Source organism: Salvelinus sp. IW2-2015, linkage group LG2, assembly GCF_002910315.2.
Source record: "Salvelinus sp. IW2-2015 linkage group LG2, ASM291031v2, whole genome shotgun sequence".
Classification (NCBI taxonomy): Eukaryota; Metazoa; Chordata; class Actinopteri; order Salmoniformes; family Salmonidae; genus Salvelinus; species Salvelinus sp. IW2-2015.
Genome location: NC_036839.1, coordinates 34,748,671 through 34,769,893, shown reverse-complemented (window position 1 = coordinate 34,769,893; position 21,223 = coordinate 34,748,671). Strand labels below are relative to the sequence as shown.

General features: G+C 41.5%; 2 protein-coding genes across 3 annotated transcripts in view; one reads left to right on the top strand and one right to left on the bottom strand.

The window, feature by feature from the left end:
* The window catches only part of LOC111978979 (F-box-like/WD repeat-containing protein TBL1X), a 45,946-nt gene extending 40,873 nt beyond the window's left edge, over positions 1–5,073 (top strand). The window contains exons 5-15 of the mRNA XM_024009239.2: positions 1,036–1,168; positions 1,359–1,500; positions 1,634–1,697; positions 1,799–1,896; positions 2,014–2,074; positions 2,180–2,301; positions 2,505–2,579; positions 2,709–2,836; positions 3,797–3,962; positions 4,242–4,343; positions 4,587–5,073. Of these exons, the coding sequence (XP_023865007.1) occupies positions 1,036–1,168; positions 1,359–1,500; positions 1,634–1,697; positions 1,799–1,896; positions 2,014–2,074; positions 2,180–2,301; positions 2,505–2,579; positions 2,709–2,836; positions 3,797–3,962; positions 4,242–4,343; positions 4,587–4,613 (1,118 nt within the window). The 3' untranslated portion in view covers positions 4,614–5,073. The remainder of the gene's footprint in view (positions 1–1,035; positions 1,169–1,358; positions 1,501–1,633; positions 1,698–1,798; positions 1,897–2,013; positions 2,075–2,179; positions 2,302–2,504; positions 2,580–2,708; positions 2,837–3,796; positions 3,963–4,241; positions 4,344–4,586) is intronic.
* A 1,841-nt stretch (positions 5,074–6,914) lies between these two features.
* On the bottom strand, positions 6,915–20,623 carry LOC111978962 (G-protein coupled receptor 143). Of its 2 annotated transcripts, XM_024009217.2 has the most exons (10): positions 20,410–20,623; positions 19,805–20,085; positions 17,473–17,582; positions 16,706–16,800; positions 13,420–13,512; positions 12,740–12,849; positions 10,680–10,788; positions 9,769–9,886; positions 9,341–9,608; positions 6,915–7,860 (listed from the first exon to the last, which is right to left on the bottom strand). In XM_024009217.2, exons 2-10 carry the CDS (start codon positions 20,061–20,063, stop codon positions 7,757–7,759), a joined length of 1,266 nt encoding a protein of 421 aa, XP_023864985.1. In that variant the 5' UTR covers positions 20,064–20,085; positions 20,410–20,623; the 3' UTR covers positions 6,915–7,756. The 2 variants fall into 2 exon arrangements, with proteins under 2 accessions (XP_023864985.1, XP_070304841.1); XM_070448740.1 differs by lacking the exons at positions 13,420–13,512; positions 20,410–20,623 and having other exon boundaries at positions 19,805–20,135.
* Positions 20,624–21,223: the final 600 nt, after the last annotated feature.

Sequence of the window (21,223 nt, the reverse complement as noted above, 5' to 3'; positions counted from 1 at the left end):
AATTTGTAAGTCGCTCTGGATAAGAGCGTCTGCTAAATGACTTAAATGTAAATGCAACAAAGCCTCCTTTACTCACGCCGCCAAACATACCCTCGTAAAACTGACTATCCTACCAATCCTCGACTTYGGCGAYKTCATTTACAAAATAGCCTCCAACACTCTAGTCAGCAAACTGGATGCAGCCTATCACAGTGCCATCYGTTTTGTCTCCAAAGCCCCATATACCACCCACCACTGCAACTTGTATGCTCTAATCGGCTGGCCCTCGCTACCTATTCGTCGCCAGACCCACTGGCTCCAGGACATCTATACGTCTATGCTAGGTAAAGCTCCGACCTTATCTCAGCTCACTGGTCACCATAACAACACCCACCCGTAGCACGCGCTCCAGCAGGTATATCTCACTGGTTATCCCCAAAGCCAACACCTCGTTTGGCCGCCTTTCCTTCCAGTTCTCTGCTGCCAATGACTGGAACGAATTGCAAAAATCGCTGAAGCTGGAGACTTATATTTCCCTCACTAACTTTAAACATCAGCTATCWGAGCAGCTAACYGATYGCTGCAGCTGTACATAKCCCATATGTAAATAGCCCATCCAATCTTACTACCTCATCCCCATATTGTTTTTATTTACTTTTCTGCTCTTTTGCACACCAATATTTCTACTTGCACATCATCATCTGCACATCTATCACTCCAGTGTTAATTTGCTAAATTGTAATTACTTCACTACTTTGGCCTATTTATTGCCTTACCTCCTCATGCCATTTGCACACGCTGTATATAGACTTTATTTTTTTCTATTGTGTTATTGACTGTATGTTTGTTTATTCCAGGTGTAACTCTGTGTTGTTGTTTGTGTCGCACTGCTTTGCTTTATCTTGGCCAGGTTGCAGTTGTAAATGAGAACTTGTTCTCAACTAGCCTACCTGGTTAAATAAAGGTGAAAAAAATATATTYATAAAAATGCCTTAGACCGCTGCGCCACTCAGGAGCCTCAGTCTGTAACAGATTGTGGATGTGATCTGATTACAGATAACCACAGTGAGCCCATGGAGATGGATGTGGACGTGGAGATCCCAGCCAGCAAGGCCACGGTCCTCCGAGGCCACGAGTCAGAGGTGTTCATCTGTGCCTGGAACCCTGTCAGCGACCTGCTGGCCTCAGGGTGAGTCTCACTGGGGAGGGGGAAGTGTGGGGGGCACAGGGATGGGTCAGTACTGGGTTCAGCTTTTCTGGGACTGGCGAGGCTAGAGCAGCTCACACACGCACACACACACACACAAACACACACACACTCTGTCTCTGTCTCTATTGACTTTCTCTTCTGTATTCTGCCTGTGTGTGTGTGTGTCTAGGTCGGGAGACTCGACAGCCCGGATCTGGAACCTGAATGAGAACAGTAACAGTAGTTCCACCCAGCTGGTGCTCAGACACTGCATCAGGGAGGGAGGCCAGGACGTCCCCAGCAACAAAGATGTCACCTCACTAGACTGGAATGTGAGTTCTCAATTGTCCATTCCATCCATCATCTACTGTGTCAATTCTCACTTGACTGAAATGGTCTGGAACGGAACATTAGAAGTCCTCTATAAAGAGTACAGTTAACTAACTGCTCTATTTGACCCCATAGAGCGACGGGACACTCTTAGCAACAGGATCTTATGATGGATTTGCAAGGATATGGACAAAAGATGGTTTGTTGAGTTTTGTTGCATTTTAATTGATTTATATTACAGTGCCCAATCTGAATCATATTGTCATCTGTGCAGATACATTAAACTCTTGTCTTTCACAGGTAATCTGGCTAGCACCTTGGGGCAACATAAAGGGCCCATATTTGCACTGAAGTGGAACAAGAAAGGAAACTCTATCCTCAGTGCTGGTGTAGATAAGGTATATAAAAAWATATATATTTTATTGTATATATTATTTAATCGAATAAATCAAGTAACTCCAGTAGCAATCATCTATCCCTGCAGTATTTGCTATGTATCTGTTGTCATTTTCCAGACAACAATCATTTGGGACGCACACACAGGAGAGGCCAAGCAGCAGTTCCCCTTCCACTCAGGTAAGCCCCCTGTGTCCCGAACAGAAAGATGTAGGACTTCAGCTGCTCGGTTGATGTGAGTTAACCCTTTGAATCCTGTCCCTGTGTGCTGCCTCCTACCCACAGCTCCAGCCCTGGATGTGGACTGGCAGAACAACACAACGTTTGCCTCCTGCAGCACAGACATGTGCATCCACGTGTGTCGACTGGGCAGCGACCGGCCGCTCAAAACCTTCCAAGGCCACACGGTAAACAAACAGCATCTCTGTTCAACCCTCTACATTTCACACCACTGAGGACGTAGTCACACTTAGGATTTCTCTACTTCCTGTATTTTCCCAAACTTTTGAAGGTTTGTAAACAGGATAATGTGTAACTATTAAACGGATAAGCATGATGTCTTATTGGTCCTCTACAAGTCTACATGTCTGTCTTCCCATGTGTTTTTCAGAATGAAGTCAATGCTATCAAGTGGGACCCGTCAGGGATGTTACTAGCCTCCTGCTCTGATGACATGACTTTAAAGGTAAGGCCAGCACTTCTACTTCAGCCAAGATTTTGGACACACAATAAATTCCACCTCTTTCCTATGACCATGATCTCTATATGTCAATATAATAATGTAATGATAACACAGTGCCGTTCTCTTCCCCAGATCTGGAGTATGAAGCAGGACTCGTGGGTCCATGACCTCCAGGCCCACAGTAAAGAGATCTACACTATCAAGTGGAGCCCCACCGGCCCAGGCACCAGCAACCCCAACTCCAACATCATGCTGGCTAGGTGGGACACACTCACACTCACAGCACCTAGACTTGTTCTGGGACAGCGTTGTGATTTATGAGTTGAGAATGGACAGTGTGTGTGCCAGTGAAGGGGTCTCTTGTCAAGAAGTGTCCCAGACATTCTCTCAGGGCTAGTAACTGTCAGTGGATCAGGGACATAAAGCCTATGCTTCCATATGTAGATGTTACAGTTCAAATACCACAGGCATTTACAACCTCTTCTGAAATCCCCTGGGATGGGCGTATATTTCACTCTGGATGTAAAACTGACATTACTGCTATGACTTGTTAGGAACTTGATAGTAATCTGAGGTAAATGCGGTATTGTACACCAAGATACAGCTCATCTCTGATCATGTGATTTAATCAGTTCTTTCCCAATTTCTGTTTTTTTATTTCGTTTTAATCTCACAATATTTTCCTGTGTCCTTGTAAAGTGAGATTTGCAATCTAGCCAGGGGCAGCCCCAGAAGACTTGGCTTACACTACCTAATAATACCATTTTGATGAGAAAGTGTTGATGAACGTCAGCTCCTCTTTTCATTAACACATGCTCTCAACCTTGTCTCTCCTTTTGTGGTGACAGATGTTCTCACCGATTCTACAACATCACACGTCTCGTTTTGGCTTTGTGGATCAGCATGTTGAATTAGAGTTTGCATCGAGCACCAAAGCCAACTTATTGACATATTTCTTACATTTCATATCCTTCTTTCTATGTGGTGTTGTTGACAACCTGAAGCTGGAAAAACTACTTGGTTGCTACTTTGTTATAAATGTGTTAACTCTCCTGTCAAACCCTGTAAATTACCATTAGTACTGAAAGATCAGTAATGGCTTGTTGGTATGAACATAAACTTGAACAAAGTTTGAGTTTTCATGTATTTCAGTTACAGTACGTATTTTCATTTAGTAGATGGAGATGGAGAACTGACCATGTGCTCTGTCCACCCCTCAGTGCCTCATTTGACTCGACGGTACGTCTGTGGGACGTGGAGCGAGGTGTGTGTATCCACACCCTCACCAAACACCAGGAGCCCGTTTACAGTGTGGCCTTCAGTCCCGACGGGAAGCACCTGGCCAGCGGCTCCTTCGACAAGTGTGTACACATCTGGAACACCATGGTGAGTCACCCTGGAGGTTATAACTCAGTTAACAGTTTATAACATGTAACAGCTTTTAGCAGCTTATAACAGATTGTAACAGCGTATAACAGGTTATTATAGATTATAATAGGTTATAGCATCTTATAACAGTTAGTTAGTAGGTCCTGTGGTCAGGTAAAACACCTGGCCCTATGTTTAATACAGGCTGTGACATTGTTGTTAGGTCAAGCAGGCAACTATGGTCCTCAAGCAGTCCTCACCAGATTTGGTGGTAATTTGGTTGTGTTGTGGTTGCAGTCTGGAGCCTTGGTGCATAGCTACAGGGGGACTGGAGGGATTTTTGAGGTGTGCTGGAACAGCACAGGAGACAAAGTTGGTGCTAGCGCTTCAGATGGATCGGTATGTTTGATACGATTATGATTTGTGTTTTAAAATGTATATCATTTGTATTGATGTGTTTTTATTTTTCTCATTTATGCATGTACTACTACCACTCATTTTTGTACGTTAAACCAAAGTGATAAAAAGCAAAGAACTTAATGCTTTAGTCTCAGGACCAATGCTTTCAGAAGTGCATGGGGTGAAACCAAAATATTCTGAAGCATAATATGTATTATTAATCATGCTATCTTTGCCCTCCAGGTATGCGTTCTCGAGCTCCGAAAATAGAATCCAGGCAGTGATTTTGAAGATGGACCCTGGAATGTGCAGACAAAAGGCCTTCTGCCATCAGCAAACACACTCTAATAGTTCAAAGCAGGCCTGGTAACGTGGAGGACAACCTCAGAGTGGACACAGGAGACCAACAAAAACCCTTTTTCTAACTAGCACAACCTACTCAATGGATTTGTGTCTCTTGTTTGAGACCACAAAGAAAATCTGCTGGGTTAATTAATCCACAGGACTGGACTAAATCTAATAATTGTTGTTCAGCCATGCTTTAAAAGGTGCCTAAAGAGGAAGTGAAATGACCACCTACCCCTGCTGTTATTTGGCTAGGGCCTGAATCGTGGAGGGTTTGCCGAGGTTTGGGTGTGTTTGGGGTCATATTGTGAGAGAAAGGTTGTGTTTTAGAACTTATCTAAGCACATGTTAACCCTATGGTGTCCTGAGTTGAGAAACAATGTGGGAGACATGAGGAGAGTGACATTGTTACTGGCCTCCTCAAATATGATGATTAAGTTGTCCTGAGTGGGAAATGGTTTCTGTTTCAAGAGCTCTTCTTGCAAATTTTTCTGAAATGGACTTTTGAAAGTCAGAGTAACACAAGGCGTTGCTATGAGGTAGTTCTGTTCTGACATTTAATAACATCATTTCAATTAAGAAAAAACTAACTTTTAATTATGTTTTAATTCACATGAGGAAAAACAACTTTTTGTGGACATCTTTACAAGATGCAAAAAGTGGTTTATAAGTATTCTCCCTTCTGGATGTAAATTTTATGAATGTAAAGATATGTAAATTAGATGAATACACAGACTTATATACTGCGTATATATGTTTATTTACAGTACACTTTGGCGTCATCCTCTAGACGCTCAATACTGGCTAGAGATATTGCCCCTTTTCTTTGCTGATACTCAGTTACAAGACCCTGATTAAATTTAATGCATGTCAGATTTTTTTTTTCACCATGTATGTTCTTTTATTCTACCAATTATGTGTGCATTGGGTTTGTTTGTCAAGTCAGGTGGCGCTGAGGTGGACTGTAGTCATTTCACAGGACGTGTCGGTGAACTTAGTCTGTATTCAGTCCTAATGACAACCAATGAAATGGAGATCAGAACAGACAGAGAACATGATGACTGACCAGGAGAAGGAGAGACCAGGAGAAGGAGAGGAGGCTGTGAATGTTTTAATTGTGTTGTCTCAATGTTGCTTTAGTAGCAAACTGTCATCACTAGTCATCTATTGATATTCTCTAACAGCACTCCTCTGTTTGGCACTGCAAGCTATCTGACGGAAACCCAGGTTACACTCTGACCGATCAATCTGATTGGTCAAGCGAAAGTCCTGCTGTAGCTTCTAAGCTGTGATTGGTTGAATTCGGTGGAGGTCCTGATGTCTCCACTGCCTGATCTAATAGGTCAGATTTGACTTCTGATTTGAGATACCTGTATAATGGGTTTAGCTTTAAATGGGGAAGTTCGTTTTGCATTGCCCATTGAACATTTTAGACCTCTCCACTGGTACTTAAGTGAAATCACCTGGGGCACCGGGCCATGCCAAACGAACTCGCCCGTTGTGTGCTGTATGTATACTTGTACTTACCATGGTCTAACGTAATATCTGTCTCTTCAAACTAACAAACTGACAATGCCTGTTTACTGGTCCCTTTTCTCTCTTTCAGTCAAGATCATTTTAAGAGCAATGTGTGAAGTGCACTTTTTCAGAAGGTAGGATCAGCTTTAGTTTGGATTTGTGATGAAAGGGGAAGGCCAGCATTTTTATTTCTTGTTTTTTACGACATAATCGGGCGTTGATGGATGGTTCATTGTCTTGACTTATTTTTTGTTGCTGCTGAGAGCCATTATTGTCTGTGTCAGACTGAGAATCGGACTGTGGTTGGTGGCCATCTTGGCATGCTGAGAAGCCCAGTGTGGAATAAAATGCTGTGACTGACAGCGATCACTCTCCCCCACCCAGTCTAGGGTATGGTCATCTGTTTCCAAGGCTAAACAATGAAATCACATTATGTCTCAAATAAAGCACTCTATTTTGATATTAGAAAACACTTTCCTTGTATTGTTGGGTTCTTGTCGTTTCCCTTTACATGTGGCTTAATGTATAGCATTATTATGATAATGTGCATATGGAGAGGTAGATATTTAGTGTCAGTGTAGCACTTTATCAGATACTTCATGTGATCATTTAACTCATGACACATCAAACTTGAAAGAAATTACAAAATGCTTACCCTCCTTCAACTTGGGTTAAAGATAACACTATCACAACACTTCAATTGCTCAATGTTTAATACTGTATAAAATAGAACCAAAGTACAAGGTTAACAATGTAACGTTCAAAACCTTATCTACAAATCGTTTACCTATAAACAACATCTCAGGTAGAGATATATTCCCGTTCGTTTATGCTTTTGGGGGCTACTTATGTGCACAAGTCATACATGCATACGTACAGTATACTGGGTCTGCTGATGTGTTGAATGGAATACATGCTTCTGGAGTAATTAAGGCACATTTTTAAAAGGCAGCTTCTAGGTTCACCAATAGTCAATAGTACAAAGCTGACATTTCTTATCTGAATTGAACATGAGACACCGTGAGGTAGCCTTGAGGACTATTCCATTACTGTACAGTTGATGGTTCAGTAGCGTAACGCCAATGGTGATTAGGAGGGCTGTGTGTTCCGTGCTGAGGCAAATGAACTGGCAAACCCTTTGGGGCCTGTCATATGGACACCAGAGATATGAGAAGCAGATGGACGGCCAAGTGTGTCATGTTGTTCTGTGATAACAAACCTTTAACCATGCTACAGTAGTAATGAAATGGCAATCCTAAAGAGAAAAAAACCTGAAATGGTACAGGTAGACAGACCATTTTTAACACTGCTGGTTGATCTAGAGGGTTCATGGTTTTCCAACAGAGATCAGGGACAGGGTCTAACACTACGTCCCAAATGGCACCCTATTCCCTATATAGTGCACTACTTTTGACCAGAACCCTATGGCCCATGGTCAAAGTAGTGCACTGTATAGGGAATAGGGTGCCATTTGGGATGCGAACTAAAACATGGGGCAAAGACAGGTGCAGAGAGTGGAGGCTGGCAGCAGGTTTTGCAGGTGGCTCCAGCTAGTGCCTTGCAGAGCTCCCCAACGATTCTCCATCTGCGTCTATCTCCTCATAGTCTCGGTGCTCAGTGGAAATGTGGATTTCAATTGTACTAGACTCTGAACCTAGCAAGACAAAATAGGGGATAGGGGAGATGACCGAGTTAAGGCGGGTATATATATCCCTTCTCTTACACTTCAAATCAAAACTCCCAAGTGTCTAAAATTTCCTCTGCTGCAGCTGTCTTCATTCAAGGCATGCACAACACCTTCATACAAGTAGCATATCTCTTACCATTGCGATTTTTTAAAAACAGGTTAGACAAGACTGTATTTACATGTGTTATGGGTTAAAATATATGTTTGGATCCTCTTGTTAAACCCACCCCTCCCCCCAAAAAACAAGCCGAACAAATTTCCAACACAACTCTATATCGAAACGTAAATATAAGATCCTTGAGAGCCATAATACAAATTCATAAACAAGAAACACTAAAGCCTTGAAAGTTGTTCTTTATTTCATGAGGAGTTTTCATTAAGAAGCCAGGATCACTGTCTCAGATCCTGAACAACAATCAAAAACATTAAATATCTGTGTACATTTTCTTGAAATAGCGGTTGTTTTGGCTGTGTCGGCGGAGGAACTGCGTTAGAGTTGTCAAATCCAAAAGCGTATCCTTGCGTTAGGTTAACCAGAAGACTTTATAATCTAACAAATCCCACGCTACAAGTTCAAACACTCGAATCCGTGATTTTATATTGTCTACACCTCGATTAGACTGATAGGCTATAAATTAACATGAAACCATGTATTTGCCTACACTTCCTATCAACATTTAGAACTTCTAACACGGTAGGGATAATGAGGAAGAGAGTGGTTTGTGACACACTAGGCAGCGGCTGAAATGTGTCAGCTCATACCACAGTTACACCTCTAACATCGCCAAAACATTGCTATGCGGATGACTGCCAATGCGGGTTAACGCTAAATCTGATTGAATCATAACCTAAGTCTGCTTAAATAGTAGAACATAAAAATAAAAAAGAAACAAAAACATAAATTTCTCCCAAAAGACATTATATATTTTTGTCCTCACTTGTAATATAACCATGTGAGAGCGTAAATATTTAACATTATGGAGTTAAAAGATGCAGCAGCACATGGCAGTTAAATACACGTTCTACTACTACACAAACAGTTCATGTCATTTCATGATGAGATCCAAAGCCTTTCTGTCCCTGGTCATTTCTCCTGGCTCAGACCATCATCCTCTATAATACATCATCTAAACTGGTCCTGGTGGACAATCTCTAACAGTAATATATTTTTCAAAACTGGATTTACTAAGGAAAACTTTGCCCGGTGAGTGAGGCCATTCCCTATGAGTCTGAAGTCATCTATAACTTTATAATCTAAAACCAAATCCATACTTGCTGGTATGATATGAAACAAACTGAGTGCGGCTTTATTGGCAGCACCATGCACTGCAGAATGTAACGTTAGATGATGATGCCCAGCGTGTGTACAACAGGTTTCACCAGCCTTGATACACTGGGGAGTTACCATTGCCATTCTCCCCGCTCTGCAGCCACACATGCCCTTTACCTTCTGATAGGACGCTGATGGCGTCGGAGGCCGGCTGCCCGTTGCCTGTCATGTTCTTGCCTGTCATGTTCTTGGCCTCCTGGACATGGCTCTGGTAGAGCAGGGTGGAGCCCACGATGGGGTTGTAGCCCCCCACGTTAGCCGCCGAGGTGGAGGCTGAGTCCCAGGCCAGCTCCCTCCTCTTCTGCAGGCTGCAGTCCACTTTGAAGCCCGTCCAGCCATGGAAGGCCAACGTGTTGAGGAAGCCTGACATGGGGTTCAAGATCCCCTGGAAACAGTAGAACACAGCACAGAGACCTTCAGATATGAACAAACCTGAGCCTTCAGAATAACACACTTACATTGGTGCTGGACTGGTTTGCTGTACAAATAAAAACTTCTTGCCAAGATCGTTTACTATAAAGTAAATGTATTGACAGTGAACCCACCATGATAAACCATGTGATGAGGGCTGCGTTTCGTATATTCTTCAAGTCACCAGCTTTTATATCTGTCTGCATCTCCAGGTAAAACAGAAGGCTTTCATTGATGATATTGGGAAGCCAGCTGAAAAGTGGGAATCATGATAAAGGTATCGTACATTAATGTCAGGAAAGCATACTGAATGTCAATACTTTTTTATTATGAATCTTATTTTTCATTATGAAAATTAGTTAAGTTCCTTTACTGACTGGACAGATTCACCCAGGGCTAGCTACAATATGGCAAATTAGGTCTCTATGGCTGCATTTACACAGGTAGACCAATTCTGATATTTTTTCCACTAATTGGTCTTTTGACCAATCACATCAGATCTTTTCACATCAGATCTTTCTCAGAGCTGATCTGATTGGTCAAAAGACCAATTAGTGAGAAAAAAATATCAGAATTGAGCTGCTTGTGTAAACACAGCCTTAAAGTAATTTATAAAAAGTGTAGTAAAAAAAGTGTCAGTTCTTCAATTTTGAAACGTGGATCTTAGAATTCAAGGGCCTCTGCAGCTCTCCATAATGTTCGGAAAACGCTTTTTAGAAATAAATGGATTTACACTACCGCATTATAAGTATGACCTCTTTGAGGAAGGTCATGGACTTTATGAAAAAAGGTCACACATAAGCCATTCTCCAGCATTGCCAGGAAACACAGTTGCCTTAACTTAATCAAATTTAAGTTTACTTTATTGCCAGGAGCTGTAATATAGATTCCTCCATAACCCATTTACTTGCCGTCAAGTTTTGTATGCTGTTTGGCCAACACAATATAATAGAAGACAGGATAAATGTTATAGACTACATACTATGTATCCCACAATGGCATGCATTATTCTGGTCTTTCTCTTAGATAAAGACAAGTTTCTTACCAAATAAAGAAAACCAGCATGATTTTGAAGAAGCGTATTTTTATCTCTGTTCCCAGGCGTCTCTCGTTTTCTGTGTAGATCCCTTGTCGTCCTTTCAATAATGATGTCACTGAATGGGAAAAAAACGAAGGTTCACATTCTTTCTTTCTGGTTTTACAATAATCACAGAATGTTTCTTCTGAAAAAGAATAGCTATAAAAGATTGAACCCATTTAAACACATCTCTGTAGGACTCTACATTTAAATACAATAGAGCTGTTAGTATTTACAGTTGAATTCTGAATTTTACATAGCCAAATACATTTAAACTCAGTTTTTCACAATTCCTGACATTTAATCCTAGTAAATATTCCCTGTCTAAGGTCAGTTAGGATCACCACTTTATTTTAAGAATGTGAAATGTCAGAATAATAGTAGAGAGAATTATTTATTTCAGCTTTTTTTTTATTTCATCACATTCCCAGTGGGTGAGAAGTTTACATACACTCAATTAGTATTTGGTAGCATTGCCTTTAAATTGTTTAACTTGGGTACAAACGTTTCGGGTAGCCTTCCACAAGCTTCCCCAAATAAGTTGGGTGATTTTGGCCCATTCCTCCTGACAGAGCTGGTGTAACTGAGACAGGTTTGTAGGCCTCCTTGCTCACACACGCTTTTTCAGTTCTCTCCACAAATGTTCTACGGGATTGAGGTCAGGGCTTTGTGATGGCCACTCCAATACCTTGACTTTGTTGTCATTTTGCCAAAACTTTGGAAGTATGCTTGGGGTCATTGTCCATTTGGAAGACCCATTTGCGACAAGCTTTAACTTCCTGACTAATGTCTTGAGATGTTGCTTCAATATATCAACATAATTTTCCTCCCTCGTGATGCCATCTATTTTGTGAAGTGCACCAGACCCTCCTGCAGCAAATACCCCCACAACATGATGCTGCCAGCCCCGTGCTTCCGGTTGGGATGGTGTTCCTCGGCCTTCAAGCCTCCCTCTTTTTCTCCAAACAGAACGATGGTCATTATAGCCAAACAGTTCTATTTTTGTTTCATCAGACCAGAGGACATTCTCCAAAATGTACGATCTTTGTCCCCATGTGCAGTTGCAAACCGTAGTCTGGCTTTTTATGGCAGTTTTTGAGCAGTGGCTTCTTCCTTGCTGAGTGGCCTTTCAGGTTATGTCGATATAGGACTCATTTTACTGTGGATATAGATACTTTTGTACCTATTTCCTCCAGCATCTTCACAAGGTCCTTTGCTGTTGTTCTGGGATTGATTTGCACTTTTAGCACCAAAGTACGTTCATCTCTAGGAGACAGAACGCGTCTCCTTCCTGAGCGGTATGATGGCTGCGTGGTCCCATGGTGTTTATACTTGCGTACTATTGTTTGTTACAGATGAGCGTGGTACCTTCAGGCATTTGGAAATTGCTCCCAAGGATGAACCAGACTTGGGAGCAAGTCTACATTTTTTTCTGAGGTCTTGGCTGATTTCTTTTGGTTTTCCCATGATGTTCAAGCAAAGAGGCACTGAGTTTGAAGGTAGGCCTTGAAATACATCCACAGGTACACCTCCAGTTGACTCAAATGGTGTCAATTAGCCTATCAGAAGCTTCTAAAGCCATGACATCATTTTTGGAATTTTCCAAGCTGTTTAAAGGCACAGTCAACTTAGTGTATGTAAAATTCTGACCCACTGGAATTGTGATAGAGTGAATAGAAGTGAAATAATCTGTCTGTAAACAATTGTTGGAAAAATTACTTGTGTCATGCACAAAGTAGATGTCCTAACCGACTTGCCCAGAACTATAGTTTGTTAACAAGAAATTTGTGGAGTGGTTGAAAAACGAGTTTTAATGACTCCAACCTAAGTGTATGTAAACTTTCAACTTCAACTGTATCTATGTATGAAATATCTGATATGAGTGTGCCTGTGGATGCGGCCTGTGGGCCATGGTCAAAAGTAGTACTCTAAATAGGGAATAGGGTGCCATTTGGGATGCATATTTCCTGTCCAAGACTCTGAATCATAAAGAGCTAGCCAGCAACAGAGGGGCAGTTTGAACTGACCTGCAGACACAGTCCTGGCGAACAGCGTAGGGTTGACTATAAGCACCAGCAGTAGAGGAGCGTAGGTAGTGATGTAGTGAGGAATGGCATGCTGCAGGCCATTCTCACAGCTGCAACACGAGAGAGCACACTGAGGGAAAGGCACTGCACATCACACAACCTTACATGTATCCTCCAGGCATGGGGGAAGGATCACAGGAGGTAGCAGTACAGAGACATGTTGGGTTAGCACACCACAATCCTCAGTCATTTAAAGGTGTAGTTCAGGATTTTGGCAATGAAGCTCTTTATCTACTTTTCAGAATCATATGAACTCGTGGATACAATGTTCATGTAATTGCATCTAACTTCCTTCATACTGGACGCAGATACAGTACATAAAAATCGTAAGTTAATTTGACTCTGGGGAAGTAGATAAAGGGCCTCATTGCCAAAGTCCCGAACTATCCCGTTAACTACAATAGGGCTATTGACTGTCAGTGTACAGCACAAGTCTTGGAATGCACATGAAACTGGTCTAACATCAAGGATCCTGAGACAATGTTCACTCCTCCAAGTATCTTGACAGTCAGCAGTCCAGTAAATGTTATCACAACTTCACAAGCCTACATTTTCAATGTGATTCATGACAACACAAACTTGATGTCACAGACACAGCCAATGGAGAGCTGTTGACATACCTGGAGATGGATGGGTAGTAGAGCATGGCCACACCCTCCACACACAGCAACACGGCCAGACCCCATGTGATCATGTGATACAGGATGATGGTACTGACGGAACAACAAGACATCACATGTCATGGGGCCCTGTGTGTTGGTTAATTATGTCACATGACTTGGATTTTAATCTTTATTTAAAACTTTTTGGGGATAGGGGGCAGCATTTTCACTTTTGGATGAATAGCGTGCCCAGAGTGAACTGCCTCCTACTCTGTCCCAGATGCTAATATATGCATATTATTATTACTATTGGATAGAAAACACTCTGAAGTTTCTAAAACTGTTTGAATGATGTCTGTGAGTATAACATAACTCATATGGCAGGCGAAAACCTGAGAAAAATCCAACCAGGAAGTGGGATATCTGAGGTTGGTCGATTTTCAAATCAGCCCCTATTGAATGCACAGTAGGATATGGATCTGTTTGCACTTCCTACAGCTTCCACTAGATGTCAACAGTCTGTAGAACCTTGAATGAGGCTTCTACTGTGATGTGGAGCCGGATGGGAGCTGTTTGAGTCAGTGGTCTGGCAGAGAGCCCGGTCCTGGTCAGGCGCATTTCACAAGATATCGACCTGCATTCCATTGCTTCTCTACAGACAAAGGAATTCTCCGGTTGGAACGTTATTGAATAGTTATGATAACAACATCCTAAAGATTGATTCTATACTTAGTTTGGCAAGTTTCTTCAACCTGTAATATAACTTTTTGAAGTTTCCTTCCGACGTTCGGCTGGACCTGCACGAGCGTTTGGATATGTGTACTAAACGTGCTAACAAAAGTAGCTACTTGGACATTAATAATGGACATTATTGAACAAAACAACAATTTATTGTGGAACTAGGATTCCTGGGAGTGCATTCTGATGAAGATCATCAAAGGTAAGGGAATATTTATGATGTAATTTCTGATTTCTGTTGACTCCAACATGGCGGAGAAATGTTGTTTCTATCTGAGCGCCGTCTCAGATTATTGCATGGTTTGCTTTTCCGTAAAGTATTTTTGAAATCTGACACAGCGGTTGCATTAAGAACAAGTGTATCTTTAATTCTATGTAAAACATGTATCTTTCATCAAAGTTCATGATGAGTATTTATGTTATTTGATGTGGCTCTCTGCAATTTCTCAGGATATTTTGGAGGCATTTCTGAACATGGCGCCAATGTAAACTGAGGTTTTTGGATATAAATATTAACTTTATCAAACAAAACATATATGTATTGTGTAACATGACGTCCTATGAGTGTCATCTGATGAAGATCATCAAAGGTTAGTGATTCATTTTATCTCAATTTCCGCTTTTTGTGACTCCTATCTTTGGCTGGAAAAATGGCTGTGTGTTTTTTTTGACTTGGTGGTGATCTATTATAATCATATGTTGTGCTTTCGCTGTAAAGCATTTTTGAAATCGGACACGATGGGTAGATTAACAAGATGTTTATCTTTCATTTGCTGTATTGGACTTGTTAATGTGTGAAAGTTACATATTTCAAAAAAAAGAATTTGAATTTCCCGCGCTGCCTTTTCAGCGGAATGTTGTCGAGGGGTTCCGCTAGCGGAACGCCTGTCCCAGACAGCTTTTTCATTTCAATTTTAATTTTTATGTCAGATGGTCAAGTACCATCCTTAGACAATTGTTTTCATTTTTGATGTAATTCTCATTTCTGGAAAAGGCTTAAAATAGAGGTTAAAATCCAGGTCATGTGACATGATTTACTAAAACACAGGGCACTAGTCATGATTCATGAGCCAGGCAAAGCTTTCAACACATAAACATACACTAAATGTACAAAACATTAAGGACACTGTCCTAATATTGAGTTGCACCCCCAGTTGGCTGGATGTCCTTTTGGTGATGGACCATTTCTTGATACACACGGGAAACTGTTGAGCGTGAAAAACCCAGCAGCGTTCCAGTTATTGTTTTGTCTTGCCCATTCACCCTCTGAATGGCACACATACACAATCCATGTCTCAGTTATCTTAAGGCTTAAAAATCCTTTAACCAGGGCCTCCCGAGTGACGCAGTGGTCTAGGGCACTGCATCGCAGCGCTAGCTGTGCCACCAGAGTCTCTGGGTTCGCGCCCAGGCTCTGTCGCAGCCGGCCGCGACCGGGGGGTCCGTGGGGCGACGCACAATTGGCCTAGCGTCGTCCGGGTTAGGGAGGGTTTGGCCGGTAGGGATATCCTTGTCTCATCGCGCTCCAGCGACTCCTGTGGCGGGCCGGGCCCAGTGCGCGCTAACCAAGGGGGGCGGGTGCACGGTGTTTCCTCCGACACATTGGTGCGGCTGGCTTCCGGGTTGGAGGCGCGCTGTGTTAAGAAGCAGTGCGGCTTGGTTGGGTTGTGCTTCGGAGGACGCATGACTTTCGACCTTCGACTCTCCCGAGCCCGTACGGGAGTTGTAGCGATGAGACAAGATAGTAATTACTAGCGATTGGATACCACGAAAATTGGGGAGAAAAGGGGGTAAAATTAATAAATAAATAAAAAAATCCTTTAACCTGCTCCCCTTCATTAATACCGATTGAAGTGGATTTAACAAGTGACATCAATAAGGGATTGTACATTTCACCAGGATTCACCTGGTCAGTCTATGTCATGAAAAGAGCAGGTGTCCTTAATATTTTTTACACTCTGTGTAGTATATTTCACACAATATCTCACTGACTACATATGAGATACACGGTAACGCCCAGAGAGAAGTGGTATCAGAACTGAAGAGCAGATTTTCACATTCTCTGCCTAATGGAAGTGGCATATCATTAGGACAGTATGAATAATTAAACACAATATTTGTTTTTGCGCTACATAAGTCGCTGTGGTACTTTTCCCCATCTGGAAAGACAGAAGAGTTTTATATTGAGGAGTTGCAGCTATATTATATTGTGAGATTACTGATATTATATTGATGTTCAGAGGCACATCAGAGGCAGTGGTACTTTTCCCTAACTGGAGACATAGTCAAGAGTTTTATGTCTATAGTATTTTGAGAGCAGAGGAGGCTCGTGAGGGGAGGACGGCTCATAATGAATGGAACAATATCAAACACATGGAAACCAGGTGTTTGATGTGTTTGAGACCATTCTTTTGATTCCGTTCTATTGATTCCGTTCCAGCCATTACTATGAGCCCATCCTCCCCTTTTAAAGTGCCACCAGCCAACACTGATTGGGAGAAAATATATTTGATATAGAAGTGATATAGCAAAATGTGATTGATAGCAGGAGGAGAGTATAGACTACCTGATTCCTGCAGATCTTCTGACCACAAGGAAGACATCCACAGCGTAACAGAAGGTCCACCAGAAGGATGCACTGAAGAACAGCTGGATCCACATCTGTGGAACACAAACCAGACTAAACATCAGAACAACACACTGTATATAAACCATACTGCAACAAGCATCATACAGGAGGATATTATACATGGTGCAGAATCTCTCCTTGATAAGTAACGTGATAGCTTTCTAATGTAACTAAACCTAATCTAGGTCTAATCTCGTATTTGAAATAGGCCTATGTCTGTGTCTCTGCATGTTTAAGAGCACAGGGTGGTCGGTACATGTAGGCATCTCTGCTGTGTGTCAGTGTGTCCAACACCCAAACACTGGATCAACGTTGTTAAATGCTACATGCAGAATAATTGACTTACTCAGGGAATTTCAAATTCTCTAAATAATGGTGATGGTTCAACACTCTTGACTTTCCTCAACATTCTCTGCTGTGTGCAGTGAGATGTTTTATTCTATGGTTCTTCACAACAATAACTCCTTTAAGCACCATTTTGTCATGCAAGTGACTGTTTCTAATGTAAAATACAATCTGCTAGCCCATTCCTGTCAGTTTTTTAACCTAAGCTCAGGGATTCAAACCAGCAACCTTTCGGTTACTGGCCCAATGCTCTTAACCGCTAGGCTACCTGCCATAACTCTTTTTCTGCCAGGTCAGGAGTTTTTCCTGGTCAGGTTACATGGTCAGGAAAAAGTCCTAGACGTGGTTATCATACGTACTGCACTGCCGACGCAGAACACCTCTGGCCACACATCGCTGTTGTTGGCCACATTGATCCCTCTGACAAGGTTGGGCATGCCCAGCCAGATGGATGACCTCATTATCATACCTGGAGGAGACAAACACAACATCTCAAAACATCTGACCGTCTCATAAAGATGTGTTTAATATGGCTCCTGACTGTATGGATGTCAATGAGTCTACATTGATGACACACTCAGTAGAACGGTCAACCATTGGACGGTCAGTAGAACGGTCAAACAAATGCAACAAGGCTCAGATCACAGAAACTAAATAGAAATACACGAGGGTGATTTTTAAACATATGTCCATTAAACTGTCATCTTTGTGAGGTGGACGGAAATCACCATAGCATCATACATACCTTACAGGGTATTATACTGGAGTTAAATCCTCACTGGCTTTAATTAACACTGGAAACAGATAATGAAGCTGTTGCTTATTTGGCTCGTATTATTACACACCTTGTTAATGTGATTCTGTCATGGAATCCTTTTTATTGTGGTTACAAGTGTAATGGAAATACTAGACACGTCAGGTGATGGTTCATAAGGGCCTTTCCGCTTCCTGCATCCGATAGGGCTGCCCTGCTGCACTGTGCTATGACGCTTGGAAACATGTGAGTATACTTCAGGAACTTAACGTGATGTACTTGATGCTCAAGTGTGCTTTGGCTGAAATGTGGCATGTTGAACGTATTAAAGTTGTTTTTATTTGCAGTGGGAAAACAACCATGCTTGGAGAAACTGGAACCACATACTATTCAGGTTAATTCGATTATTCTTTGACACCTTCTGTAGAAGCAAAATAACAAAGAAAGACATACCTTTGTGGGTAGTGAATGTCAAATGTATAATTTCTCACTACCAATTGATTTAACATGTTGATTTATTGTGTTCTAATGTCATTTTCCCTGTAGACAATGAAATAGGTTTTCATTGCAACAAATATATCAGCATAGTAATTTAAATGAAGAATAGAATTGATCAAACACCCTCAGTTCTATATTCACAGAAGTACAGCAGTCCTCAGTTCTATACTCACAGAAGGACAGCAGTCCTCAGTTATATAACTCACAGAAGGACAAGCAGTCCTCAGTTCTTATACTCACAGAAGGACAGCAGTCCTCAGTTCTATACTCACAGAAGACAGCGGTCCTCAGTTATATACTCACAGAAGGACATCAGTCCTCAGTTCTATACTCACAGAAGGACAACAGTCCTCAGTTATACTCACAGAAGGACAGCAGTCCCAGTTCTATGCTCAACAGAAGGACATCAGTCCTCAGTTCTATACTCACAGAAGGACAGCAGTCCTCAGTTCTATACTCACAGAAGGACAGCAGTCCTCAGTTCTTCTTCTCCATTAGTGTCTTATCTCTACTAGACCTTCTAGTAAAGGCCATGACTCAACTTAAAGTGCTTTGATTTAGTATGCTATCATTTTGTGTGACAAATGTCCATTTTGTGACTATTTCAGAGGGCTTCGAGGATATAAAATGTCACCAGTGACAATTCAAGCAATGTTGGCTGACTAGACTACACCTCTCACATGAGTCTAATTCTAATCTTACTATATCAAGGAATTATCCAGCACATATTCTAATTTCAAACAGTAGCCTAGGTGATGTTAAGAAACTGAAACTACTATAGTAACTAGGCCTATAAATGGCCTCATTTAGACACTGCCAGGAGACAAATCAGTCCAATGGTTGGCTTGTGGGACTATACTGTATTTTCTTCATTGTGTATAATTGATTACCGTTATGAAAACAAGCTGGTAAGAGTCCATTCTTTCACAATGCATAAATGGTTTATTACAATTTGAAAATGTTGGCTCGTGCGTCATCATAATTAGGCTTAGCTACATGATGTGCCATGAGTAGATTTCCATGTGAGACTGAGAGCAATTACAAAATGAGCAAATTGAGCAATATGCCCAATTGTATGTGATATTTCTTATTGTTATTGTGTTACTTTTTATTTTAGGGAAAAAAATGGTAAATATTTTCTTGTTCTTGAACTGCACTTTTGGTTAAGGGCTTGTAAGTAAGCATTTCACGGTAAAGTCTACACTTGTTGCATTCGGCGCATTTGACAAATAAAGTTTGATTTGATTTGATAAGAACTGGTGTTTCACTAGCAACAATAGTAGATTCCATTGTCATATGCTATGATGAACAATTAAAAAGTTCAGAGTAAAGTAGGCTGACACAATTCTAAACTTGGTGTACGCCTACAGCTTTGATTAAACTCTCCATCGTATCCGCAGTGACGTGAAAAGTGTTGATGAAAAGTAACATTTCCTTACCTGTACATCCCAGAATATCACATATGCTGATGATAAACAATATTCTCGACGAAGACGCTGGCTTGGGAAGAGGGTACTGTCCAAGGCGTCTGTAACCCCTACGTTTGGGCAAAAGTTGTAATATAGAAAATATCAAACTTAAACCTGCGCTACCAATGCAAATGGCGCTAAAGAAGAGGGGCTGAAAAGTAATGACAAATTCAGTCGATGCGTCTCTGTTTGGGCAGCAGAACGTCTCCAGCCTTGGGGATGCCATCATGGGCTAGATGCAGAAAAGCAGGCTACGGTGTCAGGGGAGAAAATAAAGGGAAATTCATTCATTTAGTCGTGGTATGAGCTGCTCCTAGTGAAAATCACGGGTTGAATCATCATGTGCTTCTATTTAATCTTTCCAGTTAGGGTCTAACTGCCCCACATTGGTAAGAGCCTACAAAAAGAATGTTGCTCCGACATTTGGAGTAAAAAGGCTTACTCTTTGTTCAGTTACATTTTTCCAACAAGTTATCCAAGCCTCTATAATATTAAGTATAAATTGCATTATGAGTGTATGAAAACGTGAAAATAAGAGTGAATCAATGTGTGTTCAGGAAGAGACTGTGACTCACCTTTAATAAATAGCAGAGGCTGTAGTCCTGGTGGAAAATATGAAAAGCATAGTATGCAAACTTTTTCATTTTCTACAACAATTTACCCAATTATACAAGAACATGTGATCATATGCAGTCGTTTAGAGTGGTTTGAATGTAGGTAGGCTACATTCGAAAGTTGAAATACAGTAGCAAAGTTAAAAGGCCCTACCCTGTCCAGACAGATAGATTATGAACACCCTACTGCACAGCCCCTTGGCCTGAGTAGGTAGGGAGCTGCTGCATTCCAACTCTTAAGAACCAGAAAAGCAGGTGCGGAAAGGATTTGTGGAACAAAACAAAGGAGCTATGAATATGCATTGATTACAGAGAGGGCATTGAGTGGGTTTATGCAATGATAAACTATTCTAATCCATGCCCTTTCTCTGACAAGGCACAAGTAATTTATGTGTTAGGTTTACAGTGGCAGGGATTATATCAACATAATTTACTCCTGAGGTACTGACGTGTTGCACCCTCTACAACCCTGCTGGTCATCTATGAACGATTGAACATCTTGAAGAACAATTTGGCCTTAATGGCCATGTACTCTTATAATCTCCATCCAGCACAGCCAGAAGAGGACTAGCCACCCCTCAGAGCCTGGTTCCTCTCTAGGTTTCTCCCTATGCCTTTCTAGGGAGTTTTTCCTAGCCACCGTGTTTCTACATCTGCATTGCTTGCTGTTTGGGGTTTTAGGCTGGGTTTCTGTATAGCATTTTGTGACACCTGCTGATGTAAAAAAGACTTTATAAATACATTTGATTGATAGATTGATAGTAGGCTATTTGAT